We start from the raw sequence: 23750 nt of genomic DNA on the forward strand, positions 1-23750 counted from the left end.
CTAGTGGCCGTTGATGCCCTTTTTCTCAGCAAACCCGTGTCTGCCTTCACAGGCGACTCTGGTGCCTCGTTCTCCGCCAGTCTTCGCCACCTTTATCCCTGAAGTTGGATCCAGGTCCGTCAGACGCAACCATTGACTTCCTTCGCTCTAAAGCCTTTAGGGCTTCCCCTGCAGCGTCACTTCCAAACAACCTTAAACTTGGATTTTATGGTCCCAAGTCCCTGATCTACATCTGAGATCCTGAACAAAGGTCTTCCCGTCTCTAACTACTACACCCTTTTAGTTTTAATAGGGCATCAAATCCACCACTTTTGTGAAAGTTTTATTTAAGGGAGGACATTTATATATGTATGTATGTATGTATATTTATATATATAAAGTATTTATATAATTTTGCTTTTTGACAATTAAGAGGTCATTTTGTAAATTTTAATTTAATTCCTCCTTGGTACTTATCAAGCCATCAGTGCCTTTCATTTATACATTATTTTTTAAAATTAATTTATTATTTTAATTGGAAGAATTACTTTACAATATTGTGGTGGTTTTGGCCATACGTTAACATGAATCAGCCATGGGTGCACGTGTCCTCATCCTGAACCCCCCACCCACTGCTCTCCCATCCCGTCCCTCTGGGTCATCACAGTGCACCAGCTTTGAGCGTGCTGTTTCGTGCATTGAACTTGCACTGAACTTTCTCTGTTTCACCTATGGTAATGTACACGTTTCAGTGCTGTTCTCTGAGATCTTCCCACCCTCACCCTCTCCCGCAGAGCCCTAAAGTCTGCTTTACACCTGTGTCTCTTGCTGTCTCACACATAGGGTCATCGTTACCATCTTTCTAAATTCCATGTATATGCGTTAGTATACTGTATTGGTGCGTTTCTTTCTGGCTTACTTCACTCTGTATAATAGGCTCCAGTTTCATCCACCTCATTAGAACTGATTCAAATGCATTCATTTTAATAGCTGAGTAGTATTCCATTGTGTATATGTACCACAGCTTCCTTATCCATTCGTCTGCAGATGGACATCTAGGTTGCTTCCATGTCCTGGCTATTGTAAACAGAGCTGCGATGAACATTGGGGTACACGTGTCTCTTTCAGTTCTGGTTTCCTCGGTGTGTATGCCCAGCAGTGGGATTGCTGGGTCCTATGGCAGCTCTATTTCCAGTTTTTTAAGGAATCTCCACACTGTTCCCTATAGTGGCTGTACTAGTCTGCAACTAGTCTGCATTCCCACCAATAGTGTAAGAGGGTTCCCTTTTCTCCACACCCTCTCCAGCACTTATGCTTGTAGACTTTTGGATAGCAGCCATTCTGACTGGCGTGAAATGGTACCTCATTGTGGTTTTGATTTTCATTTCTCTGATAATGTTGAGCATCTTTTCATGTGTTTACTAGCCATCTTATACATTAGTTTATTTCTTACTGTTAAATACAAAAATACTTCAAACTTAAAAGGTGTGTTTTCCCTACCCTCCTTGCTCCCATACCAACTTTAGAGACTCCATGAGACGTTACGGTAACAAATAAGAGTGATTTTGTGTCTCTGCCACATGTTGGCAGAATTATTTCCAGAACGGTTACACAGTGTCTCCACCAGAGCATGAGTTTTTGTTGTACACTCTTGTACTTTCATTTTTCAATTTTGCTTAGTTAAGGGATAAAATTTAACTGTTTTTGCTCTGAGAATGATTTTGTTGATTACTAGTGGTGTTGATTTTTTTCTGTTAGATGGCTTTTGTGAATTTTGTTTCACATTTATCTTTGATGTATAAGTTTTCTTAAGATTTACATGAGGTTTCTACATATTAAAAATCAAGCTTATAGCATCCACTGTAGAAATTTTTCTAGATGTGTTTGCCCCTGTGTTTTGAATGTGTGACACATGTTTTAATTACAAACCTAAGGACCTTAATTTTTATATAATCAAATCTGATAGATCTAAGGATTTTGGGTCAGTTCTAATAAAGTAATTCTTTCCTATCAACTTGGTAAAATAGTAAGTTGAGGGTTGGGGTGATAACTGGTTCTGTGCTTTTTCTCTTTTGCCCTCTGTTTAGTTCATGTGGACTCATTTTAGTTGTTTGAATTCTCTCTTATTCGTTGTGAACCTTTGGTTAATGCTGCTGATGGGGGTGGTCTCCCCTCACCCAGTGTCCCCTCCTTGCTTATTATTTATCAGGGTCTTACACATTACACGCTTTGGGGTTTTACAGATTTAACATTCTCAGTTTCAGCTGGTTTCAGCTGACCCCAGGCTCTGTCACGTAATCTATAGTGTGGCACACTGCAGTGTTACCTGCCGCCACGCTTGCTATAGGAGCTGAGCGTGTCAGCTCAGAGGGGGCCTGTTGGACAGGCTGGCACCCGCATCTCAACGCAGCTTTGTTTTTCTCTGCCTGTCATTGCGTACATAGTAACTCTCAAAGTGATAAAAGCTGTTTCTTTGTGAAACATGGGCCTGAAAAGAAAACCTAGTGCTGGTGATGGAAGTGAAGAGAAAACTGAAGAGGTCTAAGAAAGGGATGGTTCTTAGCGAGAAAATAGACATTTTGGATAAATTAAAGTGGTTTTGCAGATTCAGGTAAGTTGGTGGTTGGTTAATGTTGCTGCAGTGTTGATGTAGTAGTTTATGTTTTGAGAATTTATTTTTACAACTTTATAAATGACTAGTAACGTCCTTCTAGAAGGACTGAGGATTTGAAGATATCTTCTATACTTGACTGACTTACGGGAGAAGTTAAATCCTTCAGTAGTCCTTGAAAACTTGAGGATATGGGGAAATCTTGATGGTCATGCAGTATATAACGTTCATAATGCTGGGCTGTTTTAGTCCCTATTTCTGCTCTCATGGCACTACAGCACTTCTAAATAGTTCTCAAGGTTGGGACTGTACTCAACCTCGTTCCACTGGCCTCTAATATTGGCCTTTCTCTCCTCCCCCCAAATCAGGCTCTTTTTAACATACGGTGTTAACAGTATGGTGTTACTAAGTTAAAAGATCTTGTTGGTAGTCTGAGGTTGTGTTAGTTACATAATAACTTGAGAGAGGCTTTTTGAAATACCTATTTTTTCCTATTTGGAAACTGTAATTAGTCAGAATAGTCCAGAATAATTGTACATATCTGTTAAAAAAGATCCTGTACACCAGTAATTATAGAAAGTATGAAACATGTCCTCGCACAGGGAGCTCTAGCAGCGCAGACAGGGCCTACTGGAAGGGTGTGTGACAGAGGAAAGCTTCGCAGAGAGGCGAGGAGCAAGCTGATTGTCCTTGTTCTTTGCTAATTTGATGGGATCAAGTTTTCTCCCAGCATACCACTGAAAATCTGGGCATCGCTTGTGTATTGTAAGGCAGTTTCCTTGATCTTTACCAGCCTATTTAAAGAACTTACTATCTGCGTCATTTTAGCTGGTGTCTTTGGATTTTCATTTTAGTCTTCTTGCTTCTTCCAAATAATGTCTCTTTATAATAATTTGTTACTTTAATTATTATAAGACTATCTGAAGTGATATTACATAATTGTGATCTTGACTTTCATATCTGGCTTCTAGATTTAGAGAGATTGCCTAAGAGCTTTGTGTAAAATGCTGGTTTCAGGCTTAAGGATGAAATTGACACTTGATCTGTTTTGAGGAGGAATTCTGTGTGTTATTAGGAATATTGACTCAAATACCCTTTTATAGTTTATTTAAATAATGTATGATTTTTCTTTTTTAGCCTTCTGGTATAATAGCTTTGTATTTCTGAAAGAAACTACTTGGTCATGGGATTGTTATTCTTTTAATGTATTGGTTGAAATTTCTTTTTCTTGGGTTTTGTCATTTTGTACATGCATTTATAAACAAAAGATTGATAGCCTTTTGTGGTGTCTTTAACTGGTTGGAGAATCACATTATATTTCCTTTAAGGCAGCATAATTCATACTTTTTTTACCTGAGGCTAGGTTGATTTATGAAAGTGTAAATGAATCTGTTTGTTATCACTGTACTTTGTGGTTATGGACCAGAGAAAACAAAAGTCTGAATGCAAATTATAACCCAGTTTTTTCAAGTTGCATCAAACTATACTTGAGAAAGGGATTGTATTATGTGATGCATTCCTTACCTTTTATCCCTTTCATTTATAAAGGAGTACTTAATTTTTTTAATTGTTTACTAATTCTGCATGGAGACTTTTCATCTCTGTGAAAAAGTGACATAGTACTTTTTTGGTATCCTTTATTGTACATACAGAATTTTTTAAAATACTGTTGCTGATTTTGTATGGTAAAAGAAGTTTTCATTGGCGTATATTTTAAATATGACTAGAACTGGACATGGAACAACAGACTGGTTCCAAATAGGAAAAGGAGTACGTCAAGGTTGTATATTGTCACCCTGCTTATTTAACTTATATGCAGAGTACATCATGAGGAACTCTGGGCTAGAAGAAGCACAGGCGGAATCAAGATTGCTGGGAGAAATATCAATAACCTCAGATATGCAGATGACACCACCCTTACGGCAGAAAGTGAAGAGGAACTAAAAAGCTTCTTGATGAAAGTGAAAGAGGAGAGTGAAAAGGTTGGCTTGAAGCTCAACATTCAGAAAACAAAGATCATGGCATCTGGTCCCATCACTTCATGGCAAATAGGTGGGGAAACAGTGGAAACAGTGTCAGACTTTATTTTTTTGGGCTCCAAAATCACTGCGGATGCTGATTGCAGCCATGAAATTAAAAGACGTTTACTCCTTGGAAGGAAAGTTATGACCAACCTAGATAGCATATTAAAAAGCAGAGACATTACTTTGCCAACAAAGGTCCATCTAGTCAAGGCTATGGTTTTTCCAGTGGTCATGTACGGATGTGAGAGTTGGACTGTGAAGAAAGCTGATCACCAAAGAATTGATGCTTTTGGACCGTGGTGCTGGAGAAGACTCTTGAGAGTCCCTTGGACTGCAAGGAGATCCAACCAGTCCATCCTAAAGGAGATCAATCCTGGGTGTTCATTGGAAGGACTGATGCTGAAGCTGAAGCTCCAGTACTTTGGCCACCTCATGCGAAGAGTTGACTCACTGGAAAAGACTGATGCTGGGAGGGATTGGGGGCAGGAGGAGAAGGGGACGACAGAGAATGAGATGGCTGGATGGCATCACTGACTCTGTGGACATGAGTTTGAGTGTACTCCGGGAGTTGGTGATGGACAGGGAGGCCTGGCGTGCTGGGATTCATGGGGTCGCAGAGTCGCACACGACTTGAGCGACTGAACTGAACTGAGCCACTTGTGAGAATTCACAGAACTATTAGTAGAATTTAGCTGAAAATAAAGACATTCCTATTACGATGGTTGCAAAATTGAGAAGATTATAGTTGTTGATCCTAAAGCCATCACAGCAGTCAGTTGACCTAATAAAGATAGCATGAAAAATGTATATTACGTTTAATATAAGCGGTATAAATAAAATTAAACATGACTTATTCAGCATAGTGATATTAACTAGTAAATCTCTTAAGATTGACATCACTAGGTAAACGGCTACAATTTACAGGAATGAATAATAATTCTCTTACATGGGAGGACAGAGTATTTGAAACCTTTATAACTTAAATCTATGCCAGTTTCAGAGAAAAAAATGGAATACACCTTGAGCTAAAAGGAAAAGGAAGAAGCATACCAAGTATTGTGAATGATGGAGCAGCAGGGTTTAGTTACCATGGTTATGAAGGAGGGGAACTGTGGGGGTGCTGCTGTGTGACCCCTGTGCTGGGGAGCGGCTGGGTATTGGTCTTGTTGACCTCTCGTACAACTAACAACTGAAAGGTTAGGGTTAAAGTACAGTTCAGTTGTTTATAACTTACCTCTTATAAATCAGTTTCTTATTTTTCATAAATATACATGTGGTCTTTCCTGATGCTTATTTCTATAGCCAGGAGAATCTTGTTTCTAAAAGACATAGTATAAACATATTATTCTCAGAAAACAAGTGAGAAAATAAGTGATACAGTAATTCTTTGTGAGATATGACAGCCGTCTTTTTAAGAGCAAAAATATCATTGTAAAATGTTACTTTCTTACTAAAATCTGAGAAAAGAACAGATGAAAAAGTACAAATCAAAAAATCCATAAAGCAAAGGATGAAAGCTAGGAGTTGATACTGAATCTCTGTTAATAAGTCTAGGTTGAGGTAGTAACGATTACAGACGATGCTTTGATGGAATAATACAAGAAATACACTCATTTAGTGATGATGAACTGGCACTGAACTCCCAGAGCGTGCCAGTGACCCCAGGGGAGCGGAGAGGGTTGGCGTGCTGCTGTCAGCCTAGATGGGAGTTACAGGTCTGCTCATCCACCACCCACCATTGTTTCACAATGTCAACATATGTATTTCCTAAATCATTTTACAATTTAAAGTTTTTAAATTCAGAGTTTGTAAAAACAGCTTCAGTTCAGTTCAGTCACTCAGTCGTGTCCAACTCTCCGCGACCCCGTGAATCACAGCACGCCAGGCCTCCCTGTCCATCACCAACTCCCGGAGTTGACTCAAACTCATGTCCATCGAGTCGGTGATGCCATCCAGCCATCTCATCCTCTGTCGTCCCCTTCTCCTCCCGCCCCCAATCCTTCCCAGCATCAGAGTCTTTTCCAGTAAGAACTGTATTAAAGTTAATATTATAACATACTTTTTAAGAATGTAAGAAGCACTTTCAATCTGTGATTTTATTACAAAGGTTTTATATGCAAGCATTTATGAATCTAGCTTTGAAGCATAGATTTTGCAGGTATTTAAAGCCACTATTAACTGTGAGTATGCAGTAAATAAGGTTTCCAGGTGTTTTCTATAAAATTAAAATATTAGGAGAAAAATGATAAACTTACTGCAGACATTTTCTTCTTTCAGCTGCTTTTCTAACTCAAACGGTGTGTCTTGATGACACGACAGTAAAGTTTGAAATATGGGATACGGCTGGCCAAGAAAGGTACCACAGCCTGGCACCCATGTACTACAGAGGAGCCCAGGCCGCCATAGTTGTGTACGATATCACGAACGAGGTGAGTAGAGATGTATTCTACACTGAAACTTGTTTGAATATCCGTTTCTAGTACTCAGAATTTCAGTTACAGAAGAGATTTTTTAAAATCTTTTTTTGTTAGCCAAGTATGACATTTCTGCCAAAGCTTTTATAAAATAGAAAAGCTGATTTTAAAAAACAAGAAAGTGTCTCAAATAATACAGTAGTCCTAAGAATGTCTTTCCAAGAGTCACACTGGACGGTCTTTAAAGCCTCATCTCACAAAGACGCTCCTTATTTTTTGAGCCTGTGCCAAATAGCTGTCTCTTTGTTCCCAGGAGTCCTTTGCCAGAGCCAAAAACTGGGTTAAAGAACTTCAGAGGCAAGCCAGTCCCAACATTGTAATAGCTTTATCAGGAAACAAGGCCGATCTGGCAAATAAAAGAGCTGTCGACTTCCAGGTATGCTGAATTTAACTTGTGGGTGCATATTTTTCTTCTGTGTCCACACTTGAATTTTAAAACTATACAAATGATAGAATGTTTTTAGATAAATGGTATGTGGTATGTTTTGTAATTAGACATGTGGTATACTATGTAATTAAATCTCATTATAATAAGATCTCAGACTCACAGACTGACTTAAAGAATGAACTTAATGGTTACGGGGCAGTGGGGGGAGGAATAGTTAGTGAGTTTGGGATGGACAGGTACACACTGTTTTGTCCAAAAATGGATAACCAACAAGGACCTACTGTGTGGCAGACACTGAGCAGTGTCACACCTTAAATAGGAAAAGAATCTGAGAAAGAATAGCTATATGTATATACATGTAGCTGAATCACTTTGCTGTCTACCTGAAACTAACACAGCATTTTTAATCAACTATATTCCAGTATAAAATTAAAAAAAATTTTTTTAAAGAAATAAAATTTACATATATCCGAGAATCTCACACATATGTGTAAAGAAACTCACAGTAAAGAATTTTAAAATATCTTTATTTAATTGTAATATATAAGCTGATTCAAAGATTTTGTTGACCTAAACAGTTACAAAATAAGTAATTTGTTCACAAACAGTACAGAAGTATATAAAGCAAAAAGTGATTGCCTCCTACCCTAATCCCTTCAATACCCTTCCTAACTTTTTAAATTTACCTGTACATATCAGCACACATATGCATGCCCACATAGTCACATGCACCTGTGTAGTTGTTCTTAAAAGGGTCTTCAAAAATAAAAGTTTTTTAAAAATCCAGTTTGCATGTTTTCTAATATAGCTAATGAAGAACGTTCCTTGCTGCAAAACGGTCATTTAAAATAAAGCAGCTGTGTTTAGTTAGGCGTTTTTAGAATCTCCCATCCTGTTGCTCTTTAGCTTCTGTACCAGAGAAGTTTGCTTGTGGTCACTAAGTATATAATGGTGATGGGATAATCCTCTTCTTTGGTATTGGAGTAATTCACACGGGAGAAAGAGCACTGGTTCCTGCACTGTTAGGCAGTAAACCGAGCATGCGCACACGTGGTTTCCTTTAATTCTGTAACAGCCTGTGAGGTATGGTATCACCTGTTACGCTTTCCGAGATCATTACCTCCTCAGCATAGAGGCGCACGCAGAGCAGTTACATTAGAGTCAGAAGTGGCCCTGTCACATAACATTTCAAAGGAACTTCGTTTTGTTTTCTTCATCAAATTGGAAAGAGAACTGATGGTTCTTCACAACAGCTGTGAGCCTCAAAAACAATAATACAAGTAAACTGTAAAACATGACCCTGTAAAGTAGTAGTAAAATTTTCAAAGATGACTCATGACATACTCACAGTAGTGCTTGTAGAAGTCATTCAGGATTAAATACACACAGGGCACCGTTTAGTGGTGGAAGTCAGTGTTCAGTGTTTGGTTTCCCTTTGTCTTCATTGCATGGAATGAGCATAAGTAAAAGTAAATTGCCATAGAGATCAGAGAGTTTTATGGTATTTAGAACAGAATGGCCTCCCTCTTCTCCCAGAGAAGGAAATGGCAACCCGCTCTAGTGTTCTTGCCGGGAAAGTCCCATGGACGGAGGAGCTTGGCAGGCTACAGTCCAGGGGGTGGCAGAGTCAGACGCTGCTTAGTGACTGCACCCCCACCACCTCCTCTCTCAGACTCATCATCTGAAAGCAGATTTCATGGGAGACCAGATGAAGCAAGCTGGGGTGGTGCGAGAAGTTAAGGCACGAAAAGGAAATATAACTGCAGTACCCTTACCTTTGTTTTAGCTGTAAGTGATTGCTTATTATACAGTTGTTGGTCATAGGTGATCAAGTTGGAATAGTACTAAGGAAGCCTCTTTTTTTTTTTTTAAATAACAAAAATAAGGGAGGTATAGTAATAGCATGTGTAAAAGTACCTCATTTATCTCATTTTTTGTTATGCAAACAGGAGGCACAGTCCTATGCGGATGATAACAGTTTATTATTTATGGAGACATCAGCTAAAACATCAATGAATGTAAATGAAATATTCATGGCAATAGGTAAGATGAGCTTTTTTGCACACAGTAAATACAGTTAAAACAAGTTATACTGGGGGCATATATTTGGTTTGAAAGTCTTTTTGTAGAAAAAAAAAAAATTCTTGGTTTTTTTTTTTTTTTTTTTTTTTAATCATACTACTATCCTAGATTTCTTCCGTGGAGCACTGCTTTTGTTAGGCATATTGTTAAATTTGAAAAGTTAATACCCATTAGGTTACAGTGCTTTCAGTTTAGTTAAGTTTCTTCTAGGTAAGTTGAAAGCCTGAACTTTGAGCTAATCGTTCAAGCAGGTAGATTTTCTGAAGATTTCACTGAAAATTTTAGATAAATACATTTTCGTATTAGGTTATATTATAGCTTTTATATAAAAGAGGGATAAGCTCAGTAATGTTTTTCAGTGCAACGTAAAGTCTTAATGAGATTTTTCTCACTGATCATTAACTCATCTTTCCTTTGCCCTAAACAGAGCACTGTTTCTATTTTTCAAGTTCTTTTTAAATCAGTGATTACTGACAGGTACAACACTGATAAATCCATCGTACGTACAGATTGACAAATTGATTTAATACAAATGTTGTAACAGAGCCTTTCGGAGCTTTGAGGCACAGAGGAAGGGAAGGGGAGCAAAGCAGTGTCCGGGGTTTCTGCTGCCTTGGTGGTCGTTTGACCCCACAGTGTGCTCTTACTTCTGCTGCCTCGGTGGTCGTTTGACCCCGCAGCGTGCTCTTACTTCCTCTGAGAATTCTCAGGAATAACGAGTGCTCTCGTGCAGTTGTTGACTATAGGTCATGAAGTTCAGTGGTAATAAGGAAGCTTCCCTTTTTTGTAACAACAATTAAAATATTTTTATTGACCCTTGCCTTCTCCTGGTGTGGGGTTTCCCTGGTAGCTCAGCTGGTAAAGAATCTGCCTGCAGTGCAGGAGACCCGGGTTCGATCCCTGGATCAGGAAGTTTCTCTGGAGAAGTGAATGACAACCCACTCCAGTATTCTTGCCTGAAGAATCCCATGGACAGAGGAGCCTGGCGGGCTGCAGTCCATAGGGTCAGAGAGTCGGACACACCTGGGTGACTGACACACCACCGCCTCCTGGTGGTTTGAAGGCGCAGGTCCTCTGGGAAGGAGCTCACAGTCTGCTGCTCCGCACTGTTCACTAGCAGAGCACGCGTGTCATCCTGTGGCAGCTCTGTACACAGCAGTGATTATCACCTGGGGTGTCTATATCCTGGGTCCCTAATACATTTTCTCTGATATTGAAGTCGTAAATTAACCAGTTAACAGCTGATTGAGAGGCTAAGCCCAGTAAGAGCGGTGAGTGCGGTTGTACTCTCCCCCCCTAGATGAGGGTGTTTAATGGTGACTTCAGTTAGTAAACCTTGCCTGTTTGCTGTGTAAAATATTTTCCTGAGAAACTCAGGCTTGCAGGTTATTAGGGAAATACTAGCATAGTTAAGAGGGATTATGCAACAGTGTATACCTTTTCTTCTTTAATAAATGGAACAAATCACACCCAAAACCACATCTGGAAGGTTAATAACAGGAAATTAAGAGATGATGTGCCCCTCCAATCAGGCTGAACTTTAAACCTTTCTTTCTGACGCTATTAAAACTCCACCAGATGGGCTTTATTTAATTTGTACCTTTTATTCAGGCTTGCTAATAAGGATTTTTTTTTTCAGTCAGAAAGTAGTCTGTGTATTAGAGCTTTTGTTTACATTTCTGAAATTAGAATTTTTTTTCCCTTGAAAGAAACTCCAAGTGTAAATTGAATTGTGACCTCTCCATTAGTACCTTAAATAAATCACACAGTGAACTCCATATTTGTGCTTTTGATGTCTTCCCAAGTAGAGTACACTTGTTTAGTGGGAGAGTCTACAATAAATTTATCATCTGCTTTTAATTTGATAAGGTCTTCAGTGGCTTTTTTCATTACACATCTTTCTTAACTTGATTCAGGATTTTTAGCTTCTTAAATCCTAATCAATTCAGGGTCAGGTTGGTAAACTGCAGCTATCTATATACAAAACAGATAGTACCAGCTTCACTTCAGTAGCACTTAATAAGATAGGAGACTGCTTCTTTTGAGACTCCCTAAAGATATGTTTTAGATGATATTAACACAATAAAAATTAACCAGTATCAGTTAAAGGTTCCTCATCCCAGCTTATGTCTTTCAGCCCTTATTCACTTAGATCTCATTACAAAAAGCCCTTGGAGAAGTATGCTAACGGGAGAAATGATCACTCAGTCTAAAAAAACTTGTTGTTAATTATAATAAAGTTTGTAATGTTAGCCCACTCGTTGTCCTTACGGGGCTGTGTTTCTAAATACATTTGACTGGAAATGCAGCCTTTTATTGCCATTCACCCTGCCACTCCTGGAGCCATCGCTAGAGAAATGGCCCACGGTGAGACTTCACTTCCCAAACCTCGGCGCTCCTGACTCCCAGATCCAGCGTCCAGCCCAGCATCTGGGATTCTAAAGATGATTAGTGCTGTTGTGGAATGTTACAACAAAGGGTACAAGGTCCAGGACACACCTCGGCATTTACATTTCGAAGTAGAGCCTGTTTGGCTTTTGTGTAACCCAAGCCATGGCTCAGGCCAAGCTGGATTCTTGCCAGAGTGGGCCATCCCTGAGGCGACAGGAACCAGCCACCTTACAGTCACTTACTGACCTCAGAGATGCTTCACATATCCCAGCATGCAGGGACCCTTGAGATCCAGGTGGACTGCATCTGGCAGGTAGTTTTCTCATCAGTGGGAGCCACACTGCCAAGAATTAGCAAAGCTAAAGCTGTAACTGCAGTTGTGGGGTTTGTCCAAATGTGGCTAGCCATGCTTATCTGGCTCAACATTGGGAAATGGTTTTTTGAGATAGCACCTTCAGGATCAAGTCCATTTATATCAGGCAGAGCTATTGGTGAATCAGATTAGGATTCTTTATCAGCCACAATAGAGGATAACCGTTTGAAGGTAGAGGTGTATAAGCGAGGAAGAAAATAGGAGATTCCGTCTGTTATGATTCAGGGTAAGAATTTGCTCAGCAGTTTACTGAGGGGATAGTGTGTTCTGTCTCAACTTGTTCTGGAAAGTGTGCGGCCGTCCAGAGAGCACCAGGGGTGGAGCTGAGCTTGTTTGTTTTGGTTTTTGGCTATTTTGTCAGGCGGCTTGTGGGATCTTAGTTCTGCACCAGGAATCAAATCCGTGCCCGTGCATTGGGAGCTCAGAGTCTTAACCACTGGACCCCCAAGGAAGTCCTAGAGCTGAGCTTCTTGGTTATAAACATGCTGGGCTGCTATTATAACTTCAGATTTCCTTTAAATAATAGGAGTACTAGTGATTACGAAATAAAGTATAACCTTTTCTGGTATTGTGAAGTGAATCTGTATAAACAGGTAAATACAGCTGTTCTGATTGTGTTTGTTTTGATAATTTATCCCTCAGCTAAAAAGTTGCCAAAGAACGAACCACAGAATCCAGGAGCAAATTCTGCCAGAGGAAGAGGAGTAGACCTCACTGAGCCCACGCAGCCCGCCAGGAGCCAGTGCTGTAGTAACTAACCCTCTAGTGTGCACTCCCAGAATGCTCTTCTGCCTCCCAATTGTTAGTAACAGTGGGATTGGAGCATTTAACCAGCCCAGTATGACTTCCAAAAAGAAGAGACTTAACAATAGTCAAATTTCTAATACAGAATTATTTTAAGTGTTTTGAACCTAATTTTTAATGACATGCATGTGGCCCTCTGACTGTGTCTCGGCAGTGGGGGGAGTGAGAGCTGTGTGCAGTTGTCTCCTTGGAAGGTTAGCGGGACTCACTTCTCTTTTCCAGGGATGTAGACAGATGACTCTGAACCAACAGTGAACCAGCCAGTTTTGTGAAAAAAATTTGGAACTTACTCATTTGGGCTTTTCAGAAAAAACTTCTTGCTTTGGAAGGAGGTTCTAAAGATATTTATGCTTAGCTGCCATATCCAGGCAACCTGTAATTTCTCCTAGTGTCCTTATTTAAAGTATACATTCCACATTTTAATAAATTCGCCACAAGGAAACAGTCCCACATCTTCAGTGGGAAAAGATGAACATTAGTGGCATCTAAATTATAGCTGATCCTGTTGTTTTTTAAAATGGGGTAAAATGCATCTTAAAGGATAGTGTTCCCTTCAAACACGTGAGTTCAACAAACATGAAACAAACCAGGTGTCTGTGATGTGTGTGTAATCACTGCTGGCCATTACATAGGTTTTGTTTGGGTTAGGGAGGGGGCCTTTGTGCCCTTTGGACAGACGAATAGTCAACGAACTAACAATTATGTACATTCAGACTTGATTATTTTAAATTCGATCTTCAGCTGTACTGTAAATAGGGTACTGCATTGTAGTCTCCATATATGTTTATTACTTTTCTGTAATATTTAAGAGTTGCTTAAAAGTATACAAAATGTACAGTTACTAAAACAGCTAATTTTTTCCTTTTCTCCCCCTTGGAAACGAAGGGGCTTCAATTGTTCCTACCTGGCTAGAACCATAATAAAAAATGTACCTGTAATTTGTAACATAAGTATTGGATATGTTAGTAACAATCTTGCAGCCTTGTTTTCCAAAGTTCATTTTATTTTGATCAGTATATTGCACTAACTGTTTTAGGCATTTTCATTATATGAAATCTACCATGTGTCAGAGATGATTTAATCTATTTAAGTGTTGAACTGCTAGCAGAACTTGTACATTTACAGTAATTGAAAATTAGTAAGGAAAACAGTTCACCAGTGTTTAGTTTTATATTGAGGTGCTCAGGTTGGAATAAAGTGGTATTAAAAAGCAAGCACTGGTTCTTCTCTTTTTTCACATGAACATATATAAATGGCATTGTGTAACCTGAAATCTGCTTTTATATTTTCTTTACTGCATTCTTAAAAATTGATGTATTGTTCTGGTACCTGGTTCATTGAAGAACTGTCTCCGTATTTCTCTTCTCTGATAACCAGAGCTTTTATGTCAGCAGCTGATGCTCGGTTCCGTTGAGCAATATCACCATGACTGTGATGTTGTCTCTGGAGCCAGCCGCCAGGGCAGCCCTGACAAGCTCGTGGCTGATGTACGCGGCAGCGCTGTCGTAGAAACTCTGAGTGCCTGGTCCTCCCTGCTTTTCTCTTGAGTCTTTCTGCTCTCTGTCCACACCAGTCAGTCCGTCAGTCCCTTCCTCACTGCGGGGATCATGAGTACTCTTTTTTGGTGGAGATAGTCCTGAACTTTCAGGGTCACAAATAGAATGTTTTGAAGCTGACAGGTTTTCTTTTGAATTTGCAGTTGACACCCACTCTCCAGATTGGCGCTGAAACACTGTGTGGATGTTCGTCTCTGATTTTGATGTGGTTTGTTCACTGATGGGGCAAAGCAGAGACCCTCTGTGTGGCAATGGTTTGTTCCCCGCGGCAGGGCCCCATGTTTCTCTGTGTGCTTGGAAAGCTGACATGGCGAGTGCGGTGACCTCCTTTGTGTCCAGAACTCCCCAGAGCCCGTCGGTGCCCAGGATGAGGAATTGACACAGGTCATCTATGCGCACAGAGATCGTCTGTGGCGCTGGGATGATGACTCTCTTCAGCTTGAGATCCCCATGGAAGCCAAGTCCTCGTGTGGTGGTCGTTTGCCCCTGCAGGAGGCCGTAGGGCGCGTTGGGGCTGATGACCGCTCCCTGCTGAAGCACCCGCCTTCTCTCGTCTGCGTTCCGGGTGGTGTGCTCTTTGGTTAAGCAGAAGCCTTTCCCGTTTCTGCATAAGACGGCTTGCACATTACCTAAAAGATTTTTAAAAATTAGTCCCGAGATTTATAACCAGTTGTATCAAACATGCTGTTAACTTCATTAATTTGTTCCAGAGCATAGACAGAAAGCAGGCCATTTAAAAAAATTTTTTTAATATATGTAATAGTCACATCATTATTAGAAGATTTATAGTAATTCAGATTTCAAACTGGAAGGCTCATTTATTCCTCTTAGCAAACTTAGTGTTTAAAATATATTTAGTATTGAAATAATGAACTACAGTTGATGAAAAATAATCTTTATGAAGCAGCTTCTGAGTATTATATATAGAGTCAAGAATTAAACTTTTTTCTAATCTCTATATATATTCCATAGAGCAGACATTTTTTTAATGTTTTGATAAATGCCTTTTAAATTAAAAACACAAGCTGATTTTTTTTCTAGGAGTGGAGTTTGATAATTTTTTAACTGATTAAAGTTAAAACCTGAATATAGGTGTGGATGATTAAACAATTATAATGCCAGTGTCAGGATCCATCTTACTGGGTTATGTGTGTTACAGTTCTGTCAGCCAGCCCTGGGAAGAGAAAATAATGTGGCAGTGTGTGAAGTGGATAATATTTAGCCAACATTAAACCCTTTAATTGAAAACTGAGGTCTTAGAGTTTGTACATGGTTCAGACAAACCTGTGATGTGTGTTTTGTTCAAATCCTAAGAAAATTTAAATGTCATCCTTTGAGCCAGTTTGAAGGGCGGTTGTATTCCCAAACTTTTCTTTGCTATACAAAAAAAGAAATTTTTTTTTTTCATTTGTTAGGAAAAACTGATCCTCCCAAAGTTTTTAGGAACATAGTTGTATGTTTATAACACCTACGAGAATTAATATTCCTGGAATCATAGGCAAAATTTACATTAGAATATTCTGATTTCAAGCACTGTACTGTACCTGGAGTCAGAATTTTGTTGTTGCAGCCCCTGGTTTCGAATCCCCTCGTACTTTAGGTAAAGGGACTTAGGTGTCAGAGGGTAAGTTTCACACCCCTAATCTGGACAGAGCCTGAGTTGGTAAAGCATTAGCTTGGGCATAGAGGGAGCCTGTTGGCTTATTTACATAATGGAAACTGCTAATATCTACTGGGCATTAGATAATAGTATCTAATAATAATAATGCTTCCCTGGTGGCTCAGAGGTTAAAGCGTCTGCCTCCAATGCGGGAGACCCGGGTTCGATCCCTGGGTCAGGAAGATCCCCTGGATAAGGAAACGGTAACCCACTCCAGTATTCTTGCCTGGAGAATCCAATGGACGGAGAAGCCTGGTAGGCTACAGTCCACGGGGTTGCATAGAGTCGGACACGACTGAGCGACGGAACAGAACGAACGGAATAATAATAGCTACTGAATGGGACCAAAAGATTTATTTATTTTTGGTTTGGTTATTAACGATTTCTATTAACTTTTCTGCTGGTAATTCTGTTGACACTCTGCAGAAGATAAATTAGTAAAATAATTCTTGGCTTTTGCTAGTTGTAAATTACGATTGTGCCAACAGAGTAAACGGAATTGTTCTGTTAGCAGGACACATGGTTCAGTTCCTCTTTTAAATTAGAAAATTTCTTTGTGTGTGCCTGCACGTAGATAGTGTGACCGTGGCTCTGAAAACGGGCTCACAATGGTGCAGTCCACTGACTTCCTGAATGTTTTATTTGCATGTGGCACGCCAGAGCTCACTCAGCAAGAAGCTCTGTCTCCTCTGCGTGGTTTGAAAAGAACTTAATACGATTATCGGGTTACAGCGGAAGGGAATAAATTGGTGTTTTGATTTTAGTTGCCTGTGCAGAGAGCTTGGTAAAGATACGTACTACCGTTTGTCTTTTTTTTTTTTTTTTTTTAATTGTTGTGATACAGAGTAGGAAATGCCATTTTGGTTGATTTTATTATTGTGAACATCCCTTGAGCGTAGTACAAATAAATTTTCAGAAATTGAGGACGCTAAGTAATAGCTTTTGGGTTTGTCCTGCCATTGACTTGCATGAGTGAGTTATTTAATTCCTTTGACAGTGTATTCATCCTGATAAACTGCCTTCTGAATACCTCACAGCCTTACCTGTGTGAATTTGCGTGAAGGAAGGAGGGGTACCCGCTGTTTCTCAACTGTTCTGTGTAACGCAGGAAATAACGGGATGATAAGGAAGATTACTCAGGCCCTGGAAGAGTATTCCTGGCACAGAGGATGAAAAGTGGATGGGCAGCTGGTAGTTGCATCTCCTGAACCTTGGGCTGCCAAGCTGTCAGCTGCAGACAGAGTTGCTGAAAGCCATCGACTACATTGCTGAGAGCTAGAGTGGAATAATGAACAAAAAGCTTCAAGGAAAATAGGAAATTGGAGGGAGATTTTAAAATAACCCTCCACATGTCTTGGAGAATTGAGGCAAAAGAGCAGAGTGAGGTTTGGCAGTCTGAGAGCACGATCGCCTTTCAGGAAGGGCCCCTGTGAAGCCTGAGGAAATGAACGCGGTGACCTGTGCTGACCCTCGCCCAGCGCGCAGTGAGCCAGCAGCACGGAGAGCTCAGATCCCGAGACGTGAACCTATCAGCCTTCCCTAGCTGGAGAGACGGTGCTCCTCAAAATGGAGCCGGCGGACTTGTGCAGGGACGTTCATCAAATGGGAATTAACCGCTTTGAGAGGACACATGGGCCTTTCTAAGACAGCATGCATATTCCTTATGCAAAAGGCAGTGAGGTAGCTGTCTCCTGCAGTTGCCGGGGTGTCTCCAGTTTGTGAAAAGGAAGCATCCCTAGTATGCCTGAGGGCCCCGGGATAAAAAGACGGCTTGGTTCAGAAGCAGGACTTGGGACTAGAACCTGACATATGGGACATTAGTCCCAATTTTGTCCGTGTCTTTCATTAAGTCATTTTGTTTCTCTGAGTAACATTTAATTATTAAGTAGACAGTTTTCACTGTACGTTCAGAAAGATTCCTTTGTTTTTGTAAGATGTGTAAGCATAAAACTCATCTTCACCATTTTCCGTCTGGAATCTAAAGAGTACTGAACACTTCATCCTCAACTATCTGTCAAATATTTGTTGTGTTATCTATGAGTCCACCACCAACCCACCCCTTAAAAGGAAGGTGAGGAAGGAAACGTCTAAAAAGGTGAATGTTTTTTAAGAATGTGGGGGTTTTTCTTCTGCTTAAGATGAGTTGAATTGTGTTTTAGGGGAAAAGATGGGGCTGGAGATAAGTTTAAAAGAAACTTACTAAACCATCTTTAAGAGCAATCATTTCAAGATAGAATCACAACAAATGAAAATATCTGCAAACACAGCATCAGTCCTGAAATGAGAAAGGAGAGGACCCGGGAGTGATGGGACACCCCAGCCTCAGGATGCTGCTGGCGAAGGAGCTGAGCAACGGGGGAGAAGCGGGCGAGCCACGTGTGGTCTCTGCACCCGGAGCGAGCTCACAGGACGGAGCACCAGGACGCTAGGAAGCGGGTCATTTCTGAGGCCTCATTAAAAGGGACGATGGACAAGAACATATCGTCCAGACATAAAGATACCAGAATAGCAGATACACTAAAACACTCCAGTATCACGAAAGAACAGGATCTGTAATGGCTGAACCCCAGAGTATGCCAAGAGCACAAGTCAGCCTTTAGCTGAGAGCGCTTGTTGACCTAAATGAGTGACCTTGGACCTTTCACAGGATTATGGAACAGGAAATGAAGCCTAGGACTTGTTTAGCTTGGGGAGACTAGTGGTTCTAGCCAACAAAGCTAGGGCTACAGACGACCGTGCCCTCACTGAAACACTGAACAAAAATATATGCCCCTCATCCACCCTCCCAGACTGTCAGAAAAATGAACTATTTCCAAATCGATGCTGAACCGTGGAGGAGAGAAAGGGACCCACAGAGCATTTGGGAGCACAGCCTTTGTGTATTTGTAGTCTGGAGAATCTCAGATTGATCGTTTTAAGTCAGATTGATAGTGTTAACAGGCAGGGAGCAGGCGGTGGTCAGTGTGTAGTTGAGATGACAGGCCTCAGTTAAATCCTCCCAAGTATTAATACAGGGAGTTTCTCTGCTTCCGGCCAAGATACAGTAACAGTGACTGGACTTAGCCTCTGATCTGTGCTGAGGAGACAGAACTGAGAGTCCAGGGATCCCTGAGCAAGGCAGCCAGACTTCACCGGGGCAAGAACCAGAGGGAAGGGTGCTCGGAGACCGCCAGGGGTCTGCAGAGCCACGTCCCCGCGTGTCAGTGAGGTCCTGATGGGTGTGTGTGGGGAAGCCCCGGCCCCAGGGGTCTGCGAGGTCCTGACCTGTGTGTGTGAGGAAGCCCCCGCCCCAGCGCTGGCAAAGAGCTATCAGACCTGTCAGCAGAATGTGGCTGAGGACACGCCAGTCAGACTAGAAAAACACACCCATGGGTCACTGAGTAGTGTAGTGGGGAAGGGCTTGCCTCAACCTGGGTTAGACACTGCTCTGAATTTATCTGACAAATTGTGAAAGTGAAATCTGAAAGGATCAAATGTTTCTAAGTAACTCCACCCTAAACCAAAGCAGGAAGTTAAAAAGAAAATCCATATACTACCCCCCTTATGAGACCTGTGAATATGATTTTATTTGGAAACAAATCTTTACAAGTGTTAATTAAGTTAGGGTTTTGAGATGGATTATCCAGGTTGATCCTAAACCCAAAAAGTATCGTCATAGAAGTGACACAGGGAGAAGAGGAGAAAGTCAGTGAAGACAGAGGGATCTCCCTGGGGATCTAGTGGTTAAGACTGTGCTTCCAGACGCAGGGGCGCAGGCTCGTTCCCTGGTGGGAGAACCAAGATCCCATCCCGCATGCCAAGTGCCTGCCCCCCCTCAGAAAAAGGAAGATACTGGGAGGCTTTTTGGCTGGGATACTGGTTTTTGGCCCAGATACTGGGAGTATGGGGCTTCCCTACTGGCTCAGTTGGTAAAGAATCTGCCTGCAATGCAGGACACCCAGTTTCGATCCTGGGGTCAGGAAGATCCTGGAGAAGGGAATGGCAACCCACTTCAGTATACCCGCCTGGAGAATCCCGTGGACAGAGGAGCCGGGCAGGCTACAGTCCATGGGGTCGCAGAGTAGGACATGACTGTGCGACTAACTTTCACTTTTGCAACTACAGGCCAAGAAGTGCCTGGATCCACTGGAAGCGGAAAGAGGCAAGGAAGAAATCTTCCCTGGAGAATTCAGAGGAGCATGGCCTTGGAAACACTTTGATTGGGAGCATCTAGTCTCCAGAACTGTGAGAGAAGGGATTTTTGTTGTGTTACGCTGCCAAGTTCAAAATAATTTGTTATGGCAGCCCTGAAAAACTAGAACACAAAGCGTGCAAATAAGTCGGGAAATACTACCCATAATAAAGCAAAAGATCCATTGACCCCAATGCAGAACGGACACAGGTTGGAATCTGTAGGAAGAACTCAGCGTTGTAAGTGGAGTGCATTTGTTCAGGAAGTTAGCTGCAGGCGTGGAAAGTGAAGGAAAGTGAAAGTGAAGTCTCTCAGTCGTGTCCGGCTCTTTGTGACGCCAGACTCCGCTGTCCATGGGAATTTCCAGGCAAGAATACTGGAGTGGGTTGCCATTCCCTTCTCCAGGGAATCTTCCCAAACCAGGGCTCGAACTCGGGCCTCCAGCATTGCAGGCAAACTCTACTGTCTGAGCCACCAGGGAATCCCATAGGCATGGAAGATAATTTTAAAAATCAGACTTCTGAAGATAAGAAATACAAAATATGAAATGAAATGTGGGTTTCCCTGGCGGCTCAGTGCAGGAGACATGAACTTAATCCCTGGTCCCAGAAGATCCCACAGGCCGTGGAGCAACTAAGCCCACGCACCGAGAGCTCGTGCTCTGGAGCCTGCAAGCACAGCTGCTGACACCTGCGTGCCTAGAGCCCGTGGGCCGCCAGAGACGCCACCGCTGAGGAGAGCCGTGTGGCAGCGAAGACCCAGCACAGCCAGAAAGAAAGAAAACGAAAGATGCACTGGAGAGGGTTAACAGCAGATTCAATACCCCAGAAGAAAAGGTTAGATCATTGCAGAGTAACGTGGGTGAGTGTGTGCTCGCCCAACTCTTTGCAAACCCAAGGACTGTAGCCCACTAGGCCCCTCTGTGCATGAGGTTTTCCAGGCAAGAGTACTGGAGTAGGTTGTCATTTCCTACTCCGGGGGATATTCCCGAGCCAGGGATCAAACCTGAGTCTCCTGCATCTCCTGCAATGGCAGGTGGATTCTTTACCACTCTGCCACCTGGGAAGCCCATTGCACAGTAAGGATCTCTGAAAATCTGCTCCTCAGTAAAAGGAAGGAGAGCACTGTGAAAAGCTGTTAAAGTCAACTTTTCTAGAATGCTGGAAGTTGCACCAAAGGCTTGCAAAAATCTGAGCATTATTGAAGAGAGACAGCTTAAAGTAGGTATTAATAAAAATAGAAGTGTTTATGGCCTCGTAACTTGACCTACTCCAAACCTTTTCTCTTCAGCTCTGTAGTAGCCTTGAAAACCAAAAGTTTTATAATGAAAATCAATAGTCCAGTCTAGAAGCCTCTGCAGGGGAAAGAATGGCTTTGTACCTCCCTAAAAATCTATCCTCAGAGAAACATCACTATTTGGACTATCTTGCAGTTACCTAAAGAAAGATCCATTCTCAAATCTTGTCATCATTTGATCCGACTCAGAGCTTACTCTGTGCAAATCACTGACCCTCAGTGTGTTTGCCAGGCTTCCCAAATGATGTTAGTGGTAAAAAAATCTGTCTGCCAATGCAGGAGATATAAGAGATGCAATTCGATCCCTGGGTTGGGAAGATCCCCTGGAGGGCGGCATGGCAACCCACTCCAGGATTCTTGCCTGGAGAATCCCATGGACAGAGGAGGCTGGTGGGCTACAGTGAAGGTTGGACCCAACTGAGCGGCTGAGCAGTGTGCACGCTGAGAAGCATCAGCAGCAACTGTTTCAGCGCGCAGCTGCCTGAAGCAGTGATGACAAGACTCACCCCAGCACCCAATGAACTGGGAGAAACGCTGAATAATGAGCCTCTGCAGAGGGCTTCGAAAAGCTCAAATACGTTTCTGGGAAAATAGGAGAGGGTGCACACGGGGCAGACGGTGACGAGCCCCTGATGACGCACCTGTGGACGGCCTTCTGGACGGACCCAGATAGGAAGGAAAAGCTCAGGCAGCATCGCGAACCCCCTGCTATTGTTGACAAGAGAAGGACACCCCTCAGAAAGGCTGGAAGGCATATGTATTGGTACTAGGTGTTTAAGGAAATCTTCATCTAGTTCTTAGCTGAACACTGACGTAACCAGCCAAGCAGAGACTTTGTGTCTCCAGTGACACAGTGTATAGACTCTAGAAAACTAGTTTTTAAAAGTCACAAAACAGTAGCAACAACAAACCCTGGAGAGGAAGGCATCTGTATTATTATTTTAAATGTCCACTTTTCAACAACAAACAGAATAGTGAGACAGGCAATGAAACATCAAAGTACAGACCATACACAGGAGAGAAATAAGTCAACAGAAACTGTCCCTGAGGAATTCTAGGCATTAGAATTACATCCCCCCCAAAAAATAAATGTTTTAGAAGTTATAAATATGTTTAAAGGAAAATATGGCTAAAAGTGAAAGCATGAAAACACTGATTCCCCCAAATTAGAAACTATCGATAAAGAGATGGCAATTACAACAGGCAAATCAAAATTCTGGAGTTGAAAAGTACAATGTCTTAAATGAAAAGTTCACTGAAATGAACTCAGAATCAGGTTTGAACTGGCAGAAGAATCAGCAGATTTGATTGATAAATTGAGGTTATCCAGTCTGAAGAAGAGAAGAAAGAAAGAACGAAGCAACGTGAAGAGAGCCTCAGAGACTTGTGAGTTACCCCGAAGCACACCGGCATACACGCCATGAAAGAGGGTGGGGAAGGGTATTTGAAGAAATAATGGCCAGAAACGTCCCGAATTTGAGTAAAAAGATCCAAGAAGCTCAAAAAACTCGAAATAGTATAAATTAGAGGTCAGTACTTAAACACGTCATAACCAAAGTGTCAAAAAACAAAGGAAAAAAGAATATTGAAAACAGCAAGAGAAAAGTGAATCATTACCTACAGCCAAGGGAAATTCAATAAGATCAACAATCATGTCTCATCAGAAACCACGGAGGCTAGATGGCAATGGCATGACTAGTCAAAAGGCAAACTGTCCTTTTAACAGTAAAGAGATTAACGTGTTCCCAAGTGAGCAAAGACGAAGAGAGCTCATCACCAGCAGATCTGCCTACAAGAGATAAGAGGGGAGTCTTTCAGATTAAAATGAAAACTCTAGACTGTAAGTTGAACCCACCCACAGAAAAGAGAGGTTGCTACTGTTGTCTTTCAGTATCAGGGGGCACTGGTTCTAGGACTCCCTGAAGATATCTGTGGGTGTTC

At 41.6% G+C, this 23750-nt stretch overlaps 2 protein-coding genes across 3 annotated transcripts in view; one reads left to right on the forward strand and one right to left on the reverse strand.

Annotated features, from left to right (window-relative positions):
* The window catches only part of RAB5A (RAB5A, member RAS oncogene family), a 33463-nt gene extending 19123 nt beyond the window's left edge, over positions 1 to 14340 (forward strand). For both annotated transcript variants that reach the window (XM_055417134.2, XM_055417126.2), the window contains 4 exons: positions 6892 to 7043; positions 7342 to 7464; positions 9426 to 9519; positions 12965 to 14340. In XM_055417134.2, coding sequence (XP_055273109.1) covers positions 6892 to 7043; positions 7342 to 7464; positions 9426 to 9519; positions 12965 to 13080 — 485 coding nt within the window. In that variant the 3' untranslated portion in view covers positions 13081 to 14340. The remainder of the gene's footprint in view (positions 1 to 6891; positions 7044 to 7341; positions 7465 to 9425; positions 9520 to 12964) is intronic.
* A 168-nt stretch (positions 14341 to 14508) lies between these two features.
* On the reverse strand, positions 14509 to 23222 carry LOC129552317 (protein phosphatase 2C-like domain-containing protein 1). Its single transcript, XM_088829217.1, has 4 exons — positions 23205 to 23222; positions 22451 to 22464; positions 21161 to 21243; positions 14509 to 15311 (listed from the first exon to the last, which is right to left on the reverse strand). Exons 1-4 carry the CDS (start codon positions 23220 to 23222, stop codon positions 14509 to 14511), a joined length of 918 nt encoding a protein of 305 aa, XP_088685343.1.
* Positions 23223 to 23750: the final 528 nt, after the last annotated feature.

This window comes from Moschus berezovskii, chromosome 1 (assembly GCF_049115385.1).
Source record: "Moschus berezovskii isolate FMDL1 chromosome 1, NW_MosBer_1.0, whole genome shotgun sequence".
Classification (NCBI taxonomy): domain Eukaryota; kingdom Metazoa; phylum Chordata; class Mammalia; order Artiodactyla; family Moschidae; genus Moschus; species Moschus berezovskii.